Here is a 22,550-nt window from a genome sequence, read left to right on the forward strand (position 1 = left end):
CCTAAATCTTTTTCTGTAAACATTATATTGATGAGCCGCACAACACATTCCCTGCAAGACTTAACACTTTTAAACTGAATTATTTTGTTTCTTCTTCGTTCTACGTCAATCATTCGCCTAAAGCTAATATGAAGCAAATCATGCAGTTGCTACTTCGGGTAAACTGAGTTAAACAAATTATTACGGTTCCATATTAGTATTACTGATTTATTATTCCTTTAAAATTTTGTTTCAAATGGCAACGTGGTTATATCACATTGATTCTTATGTAACGCTCGGAACGCTTGCCTTGTGTTGAGAACAAAACGATGTAAAGTTTATAATTTATTCAACCATAGTGTTATAGCCAATTTAACATTATACATTTTTCCGGATTGAGTTTGAATTTTAGAATATTCCGGATTTCCGGATTTGGTTTTGTTATTAGGATTTTTCGCGGGGAACGAGCAGTTTAGATTTTTTCCTAGTCCCTGTGCTGAACACCATTTACATTTACCATGTTTACTATGTTTGTTTCTACGAGAGAAAACTTCTAAGTTGGTAAGTTAACATGAAATCTGCTTGTATATTGTTTTGTGCAGAAAGTTATGTATAAACGATAGATATAAATGTGTAAACAAAAGTGTTTTACTGTGAAGATGTATTTTTAGTAACATGTTAGAATGTTGGCACAAGGGATATATCTAGAATGTTATATAAATTTCAAGCTATAAGTATCATCGTAGCATGTTTCTATTGTATGATATATCGGAATTTAAGGTTTCATTGTTTAGATGCGATGTTTTGTGCACTCTACCATAGGCGTACATATATATTCATTTTGAATTGTGTAATTTACTAGTAGTACGAGTTTCGTTATATTTGCTAATTTACTAGAGCATATATATAAGTGAAAGTATTGTTTACAAGAACAGGGGCATATATATTTACTAGAGAGATATTTGTCATATGCCGAGTGTGTTTTGTATGTTTATTCATAGCATCAAAACTTATGTATGTTTTCTTTGTTTTTCCAGTTAATCACATCATCACATCTAGTCACATCACGTGTCATTACATCAAGTCACGTCATCATGTCCTAAATCATCATTATAGTTATACAATGACTGAATAAAGATGTGCATTAACAACAAGTTGACTCTTCCTTGATGGTAGTCAGTACAATATTAACAACTTAGAAAATCTTGTCCCTAAAGAAGCTGTACTTCGTCATGGCGGATGGTGCTACGGGAGAGACAAGACCTAGAACTTATACCGAGAAAGGTTTAGAATATCATCTCGATCGTAAGTCTAAGTATCGTAGGGGATGTGAAAATAAACTGGTGTCTTTGAGTGAGGATATCGAAGAATTATTGACAACATCAACAGATGTAAATGAAGTCAAAGAACTGTACAAGAATTGGCTGAAAGTTTACGATGAACTTTTATTTACACATGAAAGTCTTCAGGGCTTATTGAAACTTTCAACCGGAAGTGGAGAAAGTGATGACAAAGAATTTCAGGACAGGAATTCCCGATTTCATAAAGTGAAAGATTCTGTAGAACAGTGGTTCGGGAAACATTCAGTGCAACCTACTCCAAAGAAAATACCATCTGATGTGAAATCGAGACTGTCGAGTGCATCGAGAACTTCAAGTCAAATTTCACTCGAGAAATTAAAAGAAAGTCAACGAAAAGCAGAACTGTTGGCCAAAGCATCAGCTTTAGATGAACAACGAAAATTAGAAGCGGCTAAACTGGAGCTGAAAATGAAAGAAGAAGAATTGAAGATTAAAACTGAACTTCAGATAAGTGATGCACGATCCAAATTATTGGAAGAATTAGAGAAAAGTGAACTCCGTGACCAAGAACTAGAAAACTCCCTCATCAATGAAAATATAGACAGAATTGTAACTTTTGATCTTGATCGTGAGAATGAGTTCACATGTGACAATTCTACTCCGCGCATTCCTCATCGATCTGTGCAACGTTTAGTTAGACCAGAATTGTCAACACCCATATATGAACCAAGCAGTGAAATACAGACTGTCGCTCGTGAATTGAACAAACCGAAAGCTGATCTACAGAAGTTTGATGGAAACCCTATGAATTACACAAGATTTCTCAGACAATTCAATGCCAGAATTTGTTCTAATACGGAATCATACGAAGAACGGTTGAACTATCTATTACAGTTTACTGTTGGTGAAGCACAAAGAATCGTTTCTGGTTATTCATATCTGGATGCTGAACGTGGCTACAAAGCAGCACTGGAAGAGTTGAAGGATCGTTATGGAGACCCTGACATTATAGCGCAAGCATATGTGAAGAAAGCTCTTGATTGGCCTCCAGTAAAACCGGACAGTGCAAAAACTTTAGATCAGTTTGCTATATTTTTGCGTGAGTGTCAATATGCTGTTGAAAACATTGATACTGGTCGTGTACTGGAATATTCAGAAAATTTGAAACTGTTAGTGAAGAAATTACCATTTTACCTTCACGACAAATGGCGAAGCTGTGTATATGAACTGAAAGAGAAGAAACAAGCTGTGAAGTTTCACCGTCTTGCTGACTTTGTTCGCAAAGAAGCCAAAAAAGCAACAGATCCTATATTCGGAAGAGAAATTATGAGCAGTTCAGCCAACAAACGTTTTCAAGACCAGAAGAAATCAGAAGCACATAAAAACTTTGCTGTGAAAACCAACACAAGATCTTTCTATGATAACAGTGCTACACAGATGAAACCAGTTTTCAAACATTGTACATTCTGTAATGGAGCCCATTCATTGGACATGTGTTTGAGCATTACTATTCTACCTCTTAAAGACAGATATGCATTCTTGAAAACGAATGGACTGTGTTTTGCATGCTTGAGATATGGACATGTGAAAACTAATTGTCGACAAAGAATGACATGTGCTCATTGTAAGAAGTATCATCCATCCATTCTTCACGTTGATCCTCGACAGAATGAAGGAACAAATGGAGCTTCAACTTCAAGAGAACATACTGACGGTGAAAACCCTTTGTTCGCTATGTCATCTACAGTTCATATGGGGGCTGGAAAACAAGCGCTACCTATTGTGCCGGTCAGAGTCAAGTCAAAGTTCAGTGACAAATACCTGGAAACATATGCTTTCCTTGACTCAGGAAGCAATGCAACATTCTGTTTGGAGGACATTGCAAGATTGTTAAAACTGGAGGGAAGGAAGATGAACCTCAACCTTACGACAATGGGCCAACAGCATACTCAGACTTCTCATGTGATTTCCGGGTTAGAAATATCCGACATCAATGGTGTGAATGTGTTGGAACTTCCTCCAGTCTACACACAACCTACTTTACCTGCATCGAGGACAGATGTGATTTCTCCAGAGGATATTGAGAACTATCCATATCTCAGTGATATTGAACTTCCCAGGATTGACAGTGATGTGGGAATTCTGATTGGAGTCAATGTGCCTAGGGCAATGGAGCCTTGGGATGTTATACCCAGTGTTGATAATGGACCGTTCGCTGTAAAAACTTTGCTAGGCTGGGTGATAAATGGACCACTCGAAATTCATGCGACTTCGAATGATACATATGTGTCCGTTAATCGTGTAGATGCAAAACTAATGAACAACTTGGAGGAACAGATTCGCAATCAGTTTAATCATGACTTTAATGAAAGAACTATTGATGACAAGTGTGAACCCTCAAAGGAAGACAGAAGATTCCTAGAATGTGTGTCAAATTCTATTCATTTTGAAGACGGACATTACGTAATAAGCCTTCCGTTTAAGACAGAAAATGTATGTTTACCTAACAACAGGAAACAAGTTGAACAAAGACTGTCTTCACTTCAGAAACGATTCAGTCGTGATGAAAACTTCCACAAAGAATACTGTGTATTCATGAACAAGATTCTTGAAGAAGGATATGCTGTCAAAGTTCCAGATGAGAAAGTTATTCAAGATGACGGACAAGTGTGGTACCTACCTCATCATGGAGTATACCATCCTAAGAAAAGGAAGTTGAGAGTTGTGTTCGATTGTGCAGCTCGATATCAGGGAACTTCATTGAACGAACAACTGTTACAAGGACCGAATCTCACAAATACTCTGATTGGTACACTCCTAAGATTCAGACAAGATGAGATAGTGATCATGGGAGACATCGATAGCATGTTTTATCAAGTGAAAGTACCACAGGAGGATGCAAGTTTCCTTAGATTCCTATGGTGGGAGGATGGAAATCCTAGAAAACGCATAATTGAGTACCAAATGGTAGTACATTTATTTGGTGCGACATCATCGCCAAGTTGTGCAAATTATGCTTTGAGGAAAACAGCGCAAGATTACAAAGGACTTTACAACACAGAAGTCATCAACACTGTTCTTAAAAACTTTTATGTGGATGACTGTTTGAAATCAGTGAAAACCGTAACTGAAGCATCTTCTCTGTTGTGTGATTTGCAAGATCTTCTTATGAGAGGAGGATTTCATATTACTAAATGGATTAGTAATAGCCGGGAAGTTATGACCTATATTCCAGTCTCAAGGAGAGCAAAGGAAGTCAAAGACTTGGATTTGGAAAATGATACCCTTCCCATCGATAGAGCCCTGGGAGTTCAGTGGTGTGTTGAAAATGATGTTTTTTGTTTCAAGATGGACATTAAAGATCAACCCTTAACGAGAAGAGGTATCTTATCCATGGTGAGCAGTGTGTTTGACCCACTGGGATTTTTGGCCCCGTTCACTCTAAAAGCAAAGTGTTTACTACAAGAACTTTGTAAACTTCAGCTAGGATGGGATGAGAAGATACCAGGACATCTCGCACAACAGTGGAATGAATGGCTACAAGATCTAGAGAGACTTTCTGACTTTAAAGTGTCAAGATGTTATAAACCTGTTGGATTCGGAGAAATAAAGTCCGCACAGCTACATCACTTCGCAGATGCCAGTGAACGTGGATATGGAACTGTATCCTATATAAGACAGCAGAACTTTGATGGTGCAGTTCATTGCTCATTCGTTATAGGCAAGTCACGTGTCGCTCCATTAAAACAGACGACAATTCCTCGACTAGAATTGACAGCGGCTACAGTAGCAGTTCGCACAGATAAGATGTTGAAGTCCGAGTTAGATGTACCTATAGATGAAACTGTGTTTTGGACAGACAGCATGGCAGTTATTCGGTATATAAGAAATACCTCATCTAGATTTCACACTTTCGTCGCAAATAGACTTGCAGTGATTCACGAAGGTTCCTTACCTGATGAATGGCGATACATCAATACCAAACAAAACCCTGCTGATCTTGCATCAAGAGGCATGTCCGCTAATGACATTCTTCAAGGAAAACATTGGATAACAGCACCTGAAGTCTTGTTAGCAAAAAATGATAGTTGGGCTGAAAAACCAATGGAACTTTCTGATGAGATACCTGTTGACGATCCAGAGGTAAAAAAGATCACAGTGAGGGCAGTTATTCATACACGTGAATCCAGTGATAATCATGTTGATAGTGTTGAAAGACTCTTGAACTATCATTCCTCATGGTACAAGTTAAAGAAAAGTGTGGCATGGATTCTCAAAATAAAGAAAAAACTGTTTCTCAGAACTCAACGCAAAACACAACTAGAAAATCAAGCAGCTGAGACATGTTTATCAGCTGAGGACTTGCAGGAAGCTGAAGTTGCTATTTTGAAATTCATTCAAAGAACATCATTTGCATCAGAAATCGAAGAGCTGAAGAAAGGACATTCTGTGAAATTTAGTAGCAATGTCAAAAAATTAGACCCTATTCTTGATGATGGACTCATTCGTGTTGGTGGTCGATTGCACAGAGCAAGTATGCCGTTTGAAACCAAGCATCCAATCATCTTACCTAAGGATCACCACGTGTCAAATCTGATATTGAGACAGATCCATTGTGAACTGAAACATAGTGGTAGAAATCATATGCTTTCTATATTAAGACAAAAATACTGGTTAATACATGCGCCTTCTTCTATCAGGAAGTTGATTTCAAAGTGTATAGTATGTCGCCGCCAAAAAGCTAGAGTTGGAGAACAGAAAATGGCTCAATTACCAGAGGATCGTTTAATACCTGATGAACCACCATTCACTAGAGTTGGCGTGGACTATTTTGGTCCTTTTGAAGTGAAATTGAAGAGAAGTCACGTCAAACGTTATGGTGTTATCTTTACTTGTCTTGCCAGTCGTGCTGTGCATTTAGAAGTTGCGTCTTCTTTGACTACAAATTCCTACATCAACGCTTTACGTCGTTTCATTGCACGCAGAGGTCAGGTGAAGAAAATTCGCTCGGACAATGGGACAAACTTTGTTGGGGCTAATCGTGAACTTAGAAACTCGATAAACGACTGGAATGTGTCACAGATTCATGAAGCAATGCTACAGAAAAACATAGATTGGCATTTCAACCCCCCAGCAGGATCCCATCATGGAGGTGTCTGGGAGAGAATCATCAGGACCATAAGAAAAGTGATGAACAGTGTTCTTCGAGAACAGATCCTAGATGATGAAGGACTCAATACACTTATGTGTGAAATAGAGGCCATTCTCAATGACAGACCAATAACCAAGAATTCCGATCATCACAACGACCTAGAGGCTTTGACACCAAATCATCTCTTGTTAATGAGACAACAGCCAAATTTACCGTCAGGTGTGTTTACGAAATCTGACAACTACTGCAGACGTCGTTGGAGGCAGGTTCAATATATGGCCAACCTCTTCTGGAACCGATGGGTGAAAGAATACCTACCATTACTGCAAGAGCGTCAAAAGTGGCACGAAGTGAAGAGGAACCTGAAAATCGGTGATGTGGTTTTAGTGGTGGATTCGAACTCTCCTCGTAATTCCTGGCCCATGGGTGTGGTTTTAGAGACTGTTCCCGATCGTTTTGGACTGGTGCGACAAGTTAAAGTAAAGACAGCAACGAACACTTTGATGCGTCCAATAGATAAACTGTGTCTTATTTTGGAAATGGACGAACCTTCTGTGTGATGTGTTATCAAACTTTCATTGTGCTTTTTCATATTTATTGCTTATCTAAGGCAACCTATGACATTTTATTGACTCGGGTACTTTTTCAATGTGTATAATTTGATTATATATCAAGTACATGTATTATGATTTGTATAATTGTGTCACATAATGTTCCACAATTAGGGGGCTGGATTGTTATAGCCAATTTAACATTATACATTTTTCCGGATTGAGTTTGAATTTTAGAATATTCCGGATTTCCGGATTTGGTTTTGTTATTAGGATTTTTCGCGGGGAACGAGCAGTTTAGATTTTTTCCTAGTCCCTGTGCTGAACACCATTTACATTTACCATGTTTACTATGTTTGTTTCTACGAGAGAAAACTTCTAAGTTGGTAAGTTAACATGAAATCTGCTTGTATATTGTTTTGTGCAGAAAGTTATGTATAAACGATAGATATAAATGTGTAAACAAAAGTGTTTTACTGTGAAGATGTATTTTTAGTAACATGTTAGAATGTTGGCACAAGGGATATATCTAGAATGTTATATAAATTTCAAGCTATAAGTATCATCGTAGCATGTTTCTATTGTATGATATATCGGAATTTAAGGTTTCATTGTTTAGATGCGATGTTTTGTGCACTCTACCATAGGCGTACATATATATTCATTTTGAATTGTGTAATTTACTAGTAGTACGAGTTTCGTTATATTTGCTAATTTACTAGAGCATATATATAAGTGAAAGTATTGTTTACAAGAACAGGGGCATATATATTTACTAGAGAGATATTTGTCATATGCCGAGTGTGTTTTGTATGTTTATTCATAGCATCAAAACTTATGTATGTTTTCTTTGTTTTTCCAGTTAATCACATCATCACATCTAGTCACATCACGTGTCATTACATCAAGTCACGTCATCATGTCCTAAATCATCATTATAGTTATACAATGACTGAATAAAGATGTGCATTAACAACAAGTTGACTCTTCCTTGATGGTAGTCAGTACACATAGATAACATGACACAAATACATGTAACAACGCTGTTCAAAAAGAAAATCAGACAAGTCTCAACCCTTGGGATGATGGCAAAATCGGTACAATTACCGACACAAAATTATATCCTTTACGTAAAATCCCCCGACCAAAATAAAACTTAAAGGCTCTCGATAAAATACGAGTTAATATCTCCGCTACTAGTTACAACTACAAGTATACAGCAAAAATATTCCCTAACTCTCTATAAATCGAAATAACTAGTACTGAACTTGTAAATATGAATTAAACTAGCGCTATAACTAGTAATAATAATTAATTAAACCCTATGACTATAAATGTACTTCAGTCACTAATTAGATACTGAAACAGTACGCACCTTATAATATATATGCTGCAAAAATATGTGTGTACTTTCCCGACACACAACAAAAAGGAGAGATCACCCGTTTCTCAGTGTCCCGGGTATTTATAGAGTGCCAAAAGCAGACAATAAATTATAACCAATAAGATAAGTTAATCCCATCCCGTTAAAAAGATTATCCAATCATAGTTAATCCCCATCCCGTAAAAGAATCTCGGTCTCGTATCAATTAACGGGAAAACATTACAGTACAGTAAATAAGTAAAACAATTTAAAGTTAATTATTAAACACAAAAATAATAACTTTAAGTATTTTATAATCGATATTAACAAGTAAACTAAATTTATTCGCCAAAAGGTACCTCGTTACAAAAATAGAATACGGAACTATGGTTAATTCCAAGAAAGATGAATAAGAAACAAGTATTCCTTTTAAAGGAATGATCGGCAATAATGTTATATTGATAACTAGAAGCAATCATCATGATCAGTTTGATGTAAAATAATTAAAAAAGTACTGTATTTTTTACAAAATATAGAATATTTTTAATCTGTACACCATAATTTCATCATTATAAACCGTCAACAAATTTAATTTTGAAATAAATTTGGGGAAAGCCGTTCGTAAACTCTTTGTCTAGCTTTATATTTTTAATGTTTTATCAAATGTTAATGTATCTTCTTCTTCTTCTTCTTCTTCTTCTTCTTCTTCTTCAGAACACTAGGTAGGGCTCTTCAAAGAGCATTAACGCGTAAACAAAGAAATAGTAGTATTGAAATAATTTAATGCGACCGAAAAACATTGAATGCCATCATAACTTGCTATTGAGGTCGCATTATAACGGAACCTTGTTCATAAATCGTCTTCCTAGCTACTATTATGCAACATCAATAGATCAAGGTCAGTTCATGGAGCATCTTCTTATGATTGAGGTCAGTTCATCGAGGTCAACTGCATTACTGAATGAATCTTTCGATCGAAATTCTTACACGTGAGACAAAATGTGCGTTCTTGAATTAACAGGTCGAACTGTATTTTATGTATGTTTGCATCTCTTAAGGTAAATGAATTGAAATAAAACTAAGTAAAATGTTATATAAATACTAAACCAAAATTCAAGTTTTTATAAGAACTACTAAAGCCAGCGGAATGTGTGCGCACGTGGAAGCATTTGCCGGATGCCTCATATGGACACAACAGTGATCGGCCGAAGCCGATCACAAAAAATGGCGGCAACGTAAACAACCAAGGCATGTGTGGGAAAAACAAAGTACTACAGGAAGTGCACTGCCTGTCGTAACCAACTACTTCAAGTTGAAGATGACTCCCGACGGGCCAGGGTACTAATAAGAAAGATTTTTTATTTATATGAAAATATTTAGGCCCTAAATAACAAATGCATAATACACAGGTCAAATGCAAAGTCACACTCGTCACGGGAATCATACCGATACACAGGCAAAACATTACACTGTAAGACATCGAAAACATTCACACAGAATTAAAATAAACGGAATCAGGGCACCATAATGTTACACTTAGTTTAAAATTCCTCTTTACTGTATGTTCACAGAAGTAAACATAAATATAGAATTCTAGACTCAGATTTATTTCCTTGTTAAGAAAATGATTTTTTTTCTATCCATGCATTATACGATTTTGATGTGCTGGTCGAGAATGGAACAAAAGAGACAGGATATGGAGTTGCCAATTCCAAGATTGATGCAAGGAAAATGGTACTAGAGTATTTTTTTCTTATAACACCAGTTACCTTACATACCAAACATTTGAAAGCGGTTTTTTTTGCTGTTTTTTTTTTTATCGAATAGTAGTATTTTTTACAATGAGACTGTTGGAACGAGGACAGCATAAATTGAATTGAATACACGTGTACGTAAGTTTTATGTAAATGAACATTGAGCGTGATTTACTAAATGGCTGCATGAATATGATGAAAAGTGAATAACAATTTAGTATTTTTCACTTCTGCCTACATGTTTTACGGTTTGCCGGCGTGCAGAGGAGGGGTAAATAATACGATTACAATTTCATTATCAGATTCATTAGAAACAGGCATAGGTGGATCCAACTATCTATAATGTTAAAGGTCACATTCTCAGTATAAATTAACGTTTTGATGTCATGTTAGTTAAGGAAACTTCACTCAACACTTTCTATCAAAGAAAAGGAGAACTCTAAACAATTTGCCAAGAAAATAGCATTTAACAACTAGTTGCAAAAGCTTTTTTTAAATCAGCAAAGTGGTTTTTTTAAATCTTTTAAATGCATGGCATTCTTTAAATAAATATTTACATTTTACCTGTTCTCGCAACCACATGACATTGGTAGCCTTATGTATTTTGCACAGAATTGTGGGCACAAGTCTAATGACAAAAGTTTCAGTATGTTAAAGGGAGCATTAGTTTGAACTTTCGCTATACCCAGGTGTTGTCATTAGAGCTTACAGTTGCGCTTACTGTGATAAGGTGACTTTTTACATTTAAAATATGGCAAAAATTACAATAAAATGTTGAAAGAAAATGAAAATTCAGCTTCAGTTCAAGCAACATGTACATGTACCACAAGTGCTAGTATATGTACATCTTGTCCCAGTACTGACAGAAATTAAGCCTTGGAGCACATCTAGTTCATCCATTAATTGTCTACTTTTGCCATTGAAATTGACAAAGAAAAGGAGAGAGAGAGAGAGAGAGAGAGAGAGAGAGAGAGAGAGAGAGAGAGAGAGAGAGAGAGAGAATATTGGGTAGTTTTTTTTTCTAAAACTATTTTAGTAAATGTTTAATATAATTTTAAGGAAGAAACAAAATTAAACAACAGCAGCATAAAATCATATTTATTTGTCATTGAATATATTTTTTTAGAACAACGAATATTTAAAAAAAAAGTTGTAGTTGTGTTTACCGACATTAAATGTATTTATTTTTCTTTTTTTTTTAATTTAGATACTGATGTACACATCTTTTCTGAATCATGTCTTTAAAATCATTATTGGAACACTTAAAACATTCAAACCTCTTTAATACTGTGCAGGTTAGAGTGTCCAAATGCGAATATGAAAAATCAGGTTGTTATAAATCTGATGAAACTATCGTTCTAAGGCTAAGTTTGAGAGATCTTGACTTGGCAGACGGATTTTCTATGACGTAGGCTACCATCTTCAAGATTTTAACCACAATCTTCAATGCATTTGCCTGAAATTTTCTACAAAGGTATCATGGTTAAATATTTGAAAATTTTAGATCCGTAAGAGCATCCATACGTCATCAGTTGTATAAGACGGTAACACAAGATGTGCTGTCGGACTTTAATCGACAGAGTGCTTCCTTCATTAATGACGAAAGTCAGCATATCATTGAGGCTCCGACTGTTGTTAAACCAAATGGTTCGTAAGTATATGTGTCACCTATTCATCCCAGATCTGTGTCAGATTCAAGGATTGTGAACATTCACATTTAACCTTGATCCAAGTAAAATAACCTTGTTTCAAGTAATTTAATCCTTGATAACAAAGGTTTTAATATACATGATTAAATGTCGTCTGGTGTTGAACGTAACATACATCGATATTTCGTAAACAAGATTCATTTTGTAAAGAAGTGTGATACAAAATTGCTCAAACGATATAATTGCAAGAACTCTCAAATCTTAAACCAAGTTCCAGCTTACTGTCGGTCATTATCTACCAAAATAATGGAACTGTGCGCATGTCTCGTAAATTTTAAAGCATTTTTCTTAAAAAGGGAACCTATTGTCATTGTAAAGCAAAGGGCTGAACGTGACACCTTCCAAACATGGCCGAAAAGTAGGATTCCCTCTGTTGTTTTAGATTTTGCACAAGGGTATTTTTAAGACTAATGCTTTTGTTTCAAATGTCATAAATGTACAGTCATGTATTTCTTGTAAGTAGTATTTTTTTTATTAAATGGACTGGTTTGTTGGATAATTTAAAACAACTGTGTAAACTTTATTCAAATTCATTAAATACATATTTTTTCATCTTTATGATCTCCAAGATCTGATGTTTAATATTAACCCAAGGCCATCACTACTGTGGAACTTGTTGAAATACCCTGCAGGAGGTATTGCCCAGTCTTGGAAAGTTCGTATTTACTCAATGCAAGCAGTAACTCTTATATCCATTTTTAACCTTTCCTTCCTGCAAATTGTTAACCAACTATTCTTTGCGACGACGTTATTTCACAGTTCAATTCCATCTAACTCTTTTGTAACGACTTATATTCGCGACAAAGCCTAATCCAGAACTGTGTTGTTATATTCATAAACAACAACGACTACCAGGACAAGTTCGCGGCGAGAAATATTCGCAATGACGAGTCTCTCTCGAATCTTGTGGAAATTGCTCACACGCGAATGCAAGTTGATTTACAGTATGTGGCATGTCTATCATTGTATTAAAGAGTTAAATAATTCTGTGTTTCCAAACAAAAAGGAACAAATAAATGTTTTATATGGTAAACGTAAGTGTATAATTTGTGAAAAGCATAGACATGTACGAGAATTTGTTTGATGTAAAAAAGGGATAATTTGAAATTCAATACAAAGAGCCTGGTAAGGATTTTAAACGAAAAAAAAAAAACCTTTGTAAAAACAGTCATTGTGTTGCTTCTATTTCTTAATCACTGTTGGAATAATCTTTATAAAATGGACATTGGTGAGCTTTTCAATATTAATTTCCTATTTTGCGTCCTTTGAAACTCGAAGAAAAGCAAGATTTTCCAGTGCCCGTACAATCAAATTATAGCACATTCTGTTGGCGATATAAAGTTGTCTTTGGAATTGATGATTATGGTCATTGTCTTCTTAAACATACAAATTGTCATCTGCAGCTACTGAAATAATATCTTTTTTGATTTAGAGCATTTTTATAACTGTTAAGCAATACACAACTATCAATGGTCAAAACAATACCAGTCTTTAAAATGTAAATAATTAAATACCATACATTATAGTTTATTGGGTACTTATCAGCATGAATTAAAGTTGAAATTTTAAATTTATTATCAATAGTGTCACATCAGACATTCCCATACCAAATAAATTTATTAAATGCATGTTTCATCTGCATCAGCGATTTTTAAATTTTAAGCACAGAATAAATACAACTTCAGTGAGGTAAGGTTCTAAGCGTCTAGTTACAGTATCAACCAGATCCGAACTTACACCAGAGCAGACCCTAAAACTTTGCGTCAACTCGGGGTTTAGCTTGGATTTACCAGGGGGTTTGCTTCTGAGGTCCACTTTTCACACTGAAGTGTGACGTCGACCATCTAACCGCCTGTCAGTTCTGCCCTTTGTCTATTCCAAATACACTTGTAGCGTCTGCTTTCAGGGGTCTACTTCTGATCGGGGTTTCCTAGATCTGTGTCCACTCTGGGTCTTCTCTCCATTAACTTGAATTTACTCGAGGTTAACTCTAGCTCTGCTCTTGCGATCTACTCTCTGTTGGGTTGGTTCTGATCAGTACTGTACGTCTGACTGAAAATGAATAATATCTGGTAAGTAATGCGGTTGATGGGTTACAAAGCAACCGGAAAAAAGCCTCAATGACTCTAGATTTGTGCAGCCACAATCCTACATAAAACCAAATAAAAACCAATCAAATACTAGAGTTACCCAGAATATAAGATCATAGAGGAATTTTAAACTAAGAATGTGATTTAAACACGGCACCAAGAAATAAATTCAAAAGGAATAATAAATCAGGAATACCAGGGAACTGTAAGAATTTGTATGATTCATCTTAATCTGAAGTAGCAACTGCTTTGTTTTATGCAACATGCTCATTATTTGTATGTTCGAATTCCCTATGTGTTTAAAATGGGAACAAACATACATCAGTCATCTTAGCAATCAAATTCAATTCAATATACCTGCAGAGATCTATTCACTTTCTTCTTCATTTTTATCAGTTGGAAAAAAATGACTGTTCGATGTGTCTTTGTCAGTTAGACGATTGCATCCTTACGCAAAGACCTTGTTCCCGGAAAAGCTCTTTAGAAAAGAAGGTGCGCGAGACAACAGATAAGCAATGCAAATCTATAGAATACTGTTGCGTCATACTACCAACAATACATTTAGTGCACATATTTTAAGATTTATAAAACACACATCAGAAGATTATAGAATATACATTACAAGATATTCAAACATACATTGCAAGATTTTAGAATTCACATCAGAAGATTACAGAGTATACATAAAAGGATATTGAACATATATTATTAGATTATCAAATATACTTCACAAGATATAGAATATACTTCACATGATTTTGAACATATATTACAAAATTATAGAATATTCATCATAAAATGCAGAATATACATTACAAGACACTAAACATTTATCATAAGATTATCGAAAATACATCACCAGATCTGAAATACACATTACAATATAATCGAATATACATCCCAAGATAATTAATAAAAAAAAGCAAGATATTGAACATACAGCACAAGATTTCAAATATACATGTACATCACAAGATATTTAACATACACCACAAGAGTTTTCAAAAAAGCAAAGTTTTACAAGCTTTAGTTATCCAACTAATAATATTTTGTAAAACGAGACACAGTCAGTTATAAAATGCATTATTGCATTAATGTACGTAATTTTCAAAATGATATTGTAAACAGTCTCATAACAATAAGTGTTTCAAATATATATTCATCAGAAAGGAAGAAAATGCTCGTGTGGGACATATTAATGATTTCAGTTTTACGCTTTTACCTACGGCGTCTCTAATAACCTTTAAATTACTAAATTACATTTAGTTATAGTTGTTGTTTTATTATTTAATTGGCATAAACGTTAAAAAAGACAAATATTTCTCGATTATTAAGGTTTTTAAATTCAGATTTGCAATTAAATTAAATTTAAATTTCAGCTGGAATGTATGTAGAATCATCTTAAACCTGGGAAACTTTGTTTTACAAATTCCCAATTATATTATTCATTTGTTTTACTATGTTGAGTTTTACATTGAAGAGCATCTTCGGTAGCCAAGGTTTTCTGATCTGCACCGCTTCTCACAAACCCTTGGCATATCGTGCCATCAAAGGTTGGGATTTTTACCTTGGTATTTGAATGAGGTTTACTTAAGCTGTTTGACAAATCAAAAAATGCAATGCATATCTGATTTGATCAACAGTGTAATCTTACTGTTTATTCACTAGCGTCTCTAACACGAACAGCTCATAATCTTTTTTTCTAGTCTTTCTGTTTGAGCCTTCATGTTGCATGTATCATATTATGGTGCAATAACAAGTACACCTTATACTTTTTAAAAAGAGGCATGGTCTCGTAGATTGAGGATTTTCCAACTTTTGATCACTCCCAGTCTTTCACATTTCGATTGAGTTCGATTTATATAACATTTGAGAGTTTTCCTATTTATTGAATACACTGGGCAGCATAACATTCTTCCAACTTGTCAATATCAATGTCTACAAAGGCTGTCATTTAGGAGATCACGCGAAGAAAATAAATCCCGACTTTTGATAGCACGATATTCCAAAGGTTTGTGAGAAGCGGTGCAAATAAAAAACATTGGCTAGCAAATCTGGGTACACGAGTTAAAAATCGATTTGAATAGTCACTAAAAAAATAAATTTTGAAAAAAATAAAATTTTAGAAATTTGATTTTTACATATTTTCTGATGTGCAAAACGACAATAACAAACCGTGAACCATCTCAAAAAACTCAAATTTAAAAATTGTTCCCTCTAATGTTTAAATAGTACATGAATCAATACATATTCAAATACAATATCTGATGACATTACAAAAAACAGGAAATTCTAGTCAAATTAAAATTAGTTCCATCTGATTAATAATTTGCTATGCCTTGGGGACCATACAACATAATAACAAGAGGTCCATTGGGCCACATTGCTCACCTGAGCAACAATGACTTTAAATGGGCGTTCAAACGATATTGTACCATATGGCCCCTCGGTAGAAGAACAAGAAATAAATATTGTAAAGAATTCGAATTTAACATTTATTTTTGCATACACATACACATTGTACCTTTATGGAATACCATTTTACCAACAACAACAAAAAAATGGAAATCCTATGCAAGATATAAAACTAAACTTTTGTTAGAGGTACACTTTTAACCTCCAATTCCCTATATTTTCGTTCTGCCCCCTCCTTCCCCCAATTTTATAAAGCGATCAAAATATTTGAGAGTAAATAGGTACATTTTCTTCCTTAACTGCTTTCTAGTTATTTTTTTTTTTTTGAAAAATTTGTTATGATATTTATATTATTGTTCGATATTACACCAGTTGGTGGAATAAACTATATGGGAAGAACATTTTTTTTTAAAAATTCCTATAGTTGTGAAAAATAAAATTGTCCTTCAATGCACTCAATTTCTCAATTTAAAAAAAAAGTTATAATCTGATCTAAACACGCATTTCCTTTATTATTATTTTCGTAATAACTCATATTTGCAGCAGAGTTAGACCATAATTTTTGCAATTTACATTTTCTTTTCCATGAGGAATATTTATGTTAATTACGTTGAATTTAACTTAGTTGTTCTTAAGAAGAAGATTTTTAAAAATGCACCCCTTTTTCTACATTTTCGAGGTTTTCTCCGCTTTGAATAAAGACCGGTCTTTCATTTTTGCAATTTATATTTGCCGTACAATATGGATGTTTTGTGCCAAATTTTGTTGAAATTGGTCAAAAGGATTTAGAGAAGAAGTTCTAAATGTAAAAATTCACAGACAGACAGACGGGCAGAAGGACGACGGACAAAATGTGATCAGAATAGCTCACTTAAGGTTTCAGCTCAGGTGAGCTAAAAAAAAATTCAAATAATTAGACAGAGGACCTTTTATAATAGTAATTGGTTTCTTAAAGAAAAATAAACACCTTTCTTTGCAAATTTAAAAAGTTTATTTTCATTTCGTTAAAATGAAATTTATGAATTTACGAAATTGTCCTCACTTCTTAGATTATTAATATACCGATGGAATGTATTGTAATGGTATACACTGTATACCATATAACAACCTCATATCTTTTTTTGCGATGCTAAAGTATTGAGAAACTACTGAATAAAAGTCAGCCAATTCATGGTTATAAGTGTATTATTTATCTTACAATATTTTATTTAAAATTATAGACAAACCAACAAATGTTGGGACTTCTCACCAATGATTTAATACCAATTTGTTGGAGGTTACAGTTTTTATCCCACATGAAAGAAGCTAACTATCCGGTAATTATGTTTATTAAAATATGACAGGCACTTATTCACTTATTAAAGAACTTAATTCTATTTAGATGACTCAATCAGAAAAAGGCGCACTGTTGTTTTTTTTTTCTTAAATCGAAGCTGGCAACTATTTTCTATATTAAAGTATTTAATATTAATGCCATAACCGTAGCTTAAACGTCTTAAAAATTTCTATAGATCTACCTTTAAATAACAATTGATAAAATAATCTGTTCTACATTACAAAATTATATTTCTAGAATAGAATTCTAGAACTATTGACAAATATTTTTAATTTTCTATCTATTTTTTGTAATAATACTAATTCTTTAAAAAGGCAAATACGCGTTGTCTACAGGATTAAAAAAGTTTTATTATACGGATATTTAACTTTCGCAGCAACATATTTCATTTAAGTGACATACAGCGCTTTTGAATACGTTGTTGTCAATAAAATGTTCGATAAAACTAAAATGCAACCCTCTGCTTCGTAAAGTGATGCTATTTTAAACAAATCGTCATTGGAAATTTAAAATCCATCAAATGTCGAGGACGCTGGTCTAATATCTTCCACATCCTTTGTAAAACAATTTAAAGTATTTAGACAATTGTTGTTAAATTGATTTTCAATTAAAGTGTTATTAATTTTATCAGTTAGTATTTCTATACCTATTTCCTTGAAGAACTTTTCACTTGTTACAAATAACAGCTTGTGCGTCAGCAGCTGAAACTAGAAAAATGTTGCTAAACCAATTAAAATGTTAAGTTCTATAATGTTTATTTTAAAAAGACAAAAAAGCTTTCTCAAACTCACTGAATTCCATAGAATGCTCGAATCTGATTGGTCCAGAAATCGGTCCACAAAGGCCGCACCATGCAGCACAGGTGAATGATATCTGGTCCCTTTTCACGGAGCGATTAAACTGTTTTATGCCCACCTCATACCCTGTTATGGCACCAAAATGAATCTGAAAGTTATAATAAGTACCAACTTGACAATGCTAAGAATTGCGTATTTCATACATATTTTACTGTTTTGTGAAGTGTAAATATCATGGTTTGGGATTCATGATCCTTGGTTTAAAGTCAGGCTCATGAAAAAGAGTACATTACACAAAGATGAATTGAATTTTAACGAACTGAATTTTAGTCTTAATTTCGTGCGTTATTCTGACAAACTTTTTCTTGAGAACTTAAATCTGATTTAGTAAAAAACCACGCTATACTTGAACATCCCATTGATGAGGGTGGTTTTAATTAACTTTCCATAAAAATTTATAAGGAACACTACACGGGAGGCGAAAGGTTTTTTTTTTTATCAAAGAGCGGAATACCAAAACACAAACGACTAAGTTATACCCGAGTTTACAGTGTATACCGTGGAGGATGTAAACCATTGACTTGCACGCTTTATTGTGGAATTTAAGAAGTTAAAAGTAGATTTTACCTCCAAAAATCATGTGTTTACCTAACATGAGGATTCCACGAGGCATGCGTGAGCAGGGAAACACCAACAATTTCATGAATAAGAAGGACGTACATTTCCATAGAGTCAGAAAGACGCCATGTACACAGATAAAACAGCTGCCTGCGAAGGTTAGTGATTGTTTAATCATTAGGTTTCATTACGCACGTGCAATTAAGGGGAGACCCTCTGTATGAGAGACAATTATTATAATCCTGCCCCACAAAGCGAAGACAAATTTGTCTGTTTTTGGAACAAGGTTTTGTGGTAAGATCGAGACCTTGATCATCTTGCATATTCAAAATTTAAAGACTCATTGATGTGTATTCTCGGTCCACATTTTCATTTCAGTCTAGAACAGCAATGTTCTACCTCCGTTTATACTCCTCGTCACTAAACTTTATTCTTTTATCGTGATATATAAGGTTTATTCCCACGTAGTTAAAATTCAGAAATTCTTATTCCCACCTAGCTAAAATTGTGTTTTTTACACCTGAGTGAGCATTGAGTATAGCCTGTGTTAGGTGTGATCTACATGTATAGAAAACTCCTGTGATATATAGTCATATATTTTTAACAAGGCTTTACAGTGTTATGAAAATTGTGCATTTAACAATTTTAGTTTATTGAAATGTTTAATATTTATAAATTGAAAATAATTTTGAAAAGTATTAAAATAAAACAAAATTAAATTCAAAAATAAAATAAAATTGATAGGCCTGGCAAGCATTTGCTTAAATAATTATCACAAAGCAGAAGTTGATGGCTTAATAAGATCATAATTATTTTGTTTCACTTATAATTGAGATAATTTACCAATTAACAGTTATAAATATGAATCTTCAATCAAACTGATGTACGGTGTAATTGCAATTAAATTTCATTAAATGCTCATTCCTTGGTTCAAAGTATTCTGTTTGATGTTTAAAAGAAAAACGACATGATGTTTGTATCTTTAAAACATAATGGTATAAAAATTTCTTTGATATTTTATATAAATTAATTAATAGTCCTTAAATCCTCATTCTCAGTCATTACTTATAGATATACATGTACTGGTAGTACATGTAAGTACTTATTTACGGTCATTTTCCTAAATATGGCAATCGTGCTAGTACAGTTGGATTTTCTAGACAATGGAAGAGGAGGCTTTTTCCTTCTATATGTTGGCTACAAGTACAACAACAGAGCCTACTGGAGATGTGACGACAGGCAGTGTCCAGCCACACTGACAACATGCAACAACATCGTGGTGGCCTTTGGAAGACCGCATAACCATGAAGAGGACTACATTGGACTGGCGGCAGAGTCCTTCATCAGTGGCATGAAGAAGAGGTGCAGAGAGGAAGCAACACCCATCCCCGCCATCTGCGATGAGGAAATAGGAGGACTGCGTAACTCGGAGTGTAACGACTCGGTGGAGGACATGATAAGAAACATTCCTACTTTCCAGGCCTGTAAGTCCTCACTCTACAGGAACCAGTCCACCACAATCCCGAAGCTTCCTACAACCAAGGAAGACATCAACTTCGAGGGACCGTGGACAGTGTTTATTGATGGGACATTTTATTCCTGCACAAAACATTTCAACCAACTGTACACTTTGCATGCCAGTGTGAATGGAACTGTGTTTCCCCTTGTGTTTGGCCTTCTACCTAACAAGAGTGAGGCCACTTACAATCGGTTCTTCGGACTTTTGAAGGATGTCATTCAAGACCTACAGTCTGTGTTAAAACTCGAACATTGGCTATAGGACATTGAAGTGGCGGCAAGGAATGCAGTACAGAGGAACTTTCCTGGAATCTCCTTGAAAGGTTGCTTCTTCCACTTTACCCAGTGCATTTGGAAGAAAGTTCAGGGTTGTGGAATAGGAGTCAGGTTTCGGAAGGAGGACAGTGTTCGCATGCTTGTCAGAAGAGCAACACTTCTTCCTCTCGTCCAGAACATCGTGTGGAGGATGTGTGGCTAGAAGCGCTGGAGGACAATGAAGACGACGACCACGATGTTCAACGCTTCAAAGACTACGTGACGGAAACATGGGTAGAAGGCACCTCACCCACTGGAATCATTATGACAACGATGCAGCACAACAAATGCATTAGAATGCTGGGACCACAAATTCAATAGGATGTGTAGGCGACCCAACCCCAACATCTTCAGGTTCATCCAGGTTATACAGAAGGAGCAAGCTGTAAATGGAGCCAAGATGATTCAGCTAGCTGCTGGTGGTGTTGTGCGTCCAAAGAAGAAGTACAAGCAATTTGACATCCGTATTCGACATCTGAAGGACCAACTCAGACAAGGCGACATCCAGCTGATGGAGTATGCGGATGCAGCCTCCCATCTTCTTCACCTGGAGTGATGTGTTTAGTCAAACGTGTGTTATGCTTCATCTGGAGTGATGTCGGATTTTAACAGATGTTCAAGTGTAATAAAAGATCAGTGGCATGTAATGATTGCATTTACATGTATCTGCTAATATGTTTACAAGTTTATAATTGATGTGCATGATGAAAGCATATTTTAAAATGTATGTTTAAATGAACGTTCTTAACTTATTATATAAAACTTGCATGCTAAAATATTTCTGTACTTGTATACGATTTTCAAAATATGTTTTAAATGCTAACTACAGTTTGTTGTTGACTAAGACTGTATCTAAAATAAAATTTAATGCAATTTTTAAACTATGTCTGTTTTCCTTCTCATCACTCAAAAGAATGAATATTGAGTAATTATAAATAAATTTATATTTACCTAAGATTAATCGATAGAATAAACCCTTTTTAATCATTAAAATTTACTTCTATTACAAGTACTTACACAGCTAATTGTGCCACATACGTTTCACATATGTTTGAACTTAACACTTGTACAAACGTTAAACATACGTGACCCACACGTGAAGTCAAACCGTACGTTACACATATGTTGAGAAACGCATGGTTAACAAAAATGTGATAACATACGTTCAACATCACATATGTTTAACATACGTTAGATTTTACATATGTTAAACGTATGTGAACCATATGTTTCACATATGTAGATCTCAACCACATGTTACACATATGTTAATAAACACATGGTTAACATGAGTTCTAAAAACCATGTTACACGTGCGTTAATAATATATGTTTTATATATGTGTGAAGGCATGCATTTCATGCTCATTGGTTTAAATTTTATATGTAGTTATGCATAAATAAAGTTTTTTTATTAACAGAAGCCACGTTTCCTCTTAAAATTAATTCGATAACGAATCCGGAATTAATACGAATTCGGTTTGAGTTTTGTCGATGACAAAATATACGTCACATTTTTACGTCACGGAGGCAGAAGATCGAACTGCAGGATGAATTTAGCAGAGGTACTGATGGTCAAGCATTCGTTTTTATTTACTTTCATTTGAAAATTATATCGTACAATTACCGATTGCAAAAGAGTAAACATGTAGC

General features: G+C 34.5%; 1 protein-coding gene across 1 annotated transcript; it reads left to right on the forward strand.

Moving 5' to 3' along the window:
* Positions 1–345: 345 nt before the first annotated feature.
* Positions 346–7,081, forward strand: LOC117681242 (uncharacterized). Its single transcript, XM_066081025.1, has 2 exons — positions 346–540; positions 1,017–7,081. The coding sequence occupies exon 2, from the start codon at positions 1,212–1,214 to the stop codon at positions 6,990–6,992; it is 5,781 nt and encodes a 1,926-aa protein (XP_065937097.1). The 5' UTR covers positions 346–540; positions 1,017–1,211; the 3' UTR covers positions 6,993–7,081.
* The last annotated feature ends 15,469 nt before the right edge of the window (positions 7,082–22,550 follow it).

This window comes from Magallana gigas, chromosome 4 (assembly GCF_963853765.1).
Source record: "Magallana gigas chromosome 4, xbMagGiga1.1, whole genome shotgun sequence".
In the NCBI taxonomy this organism is placed as follows: Eukaryota; Metazoa; Mollusca; class Bivalvia; order Ostreida; family Ostreidae; genus Magallana; species Magallana gigas.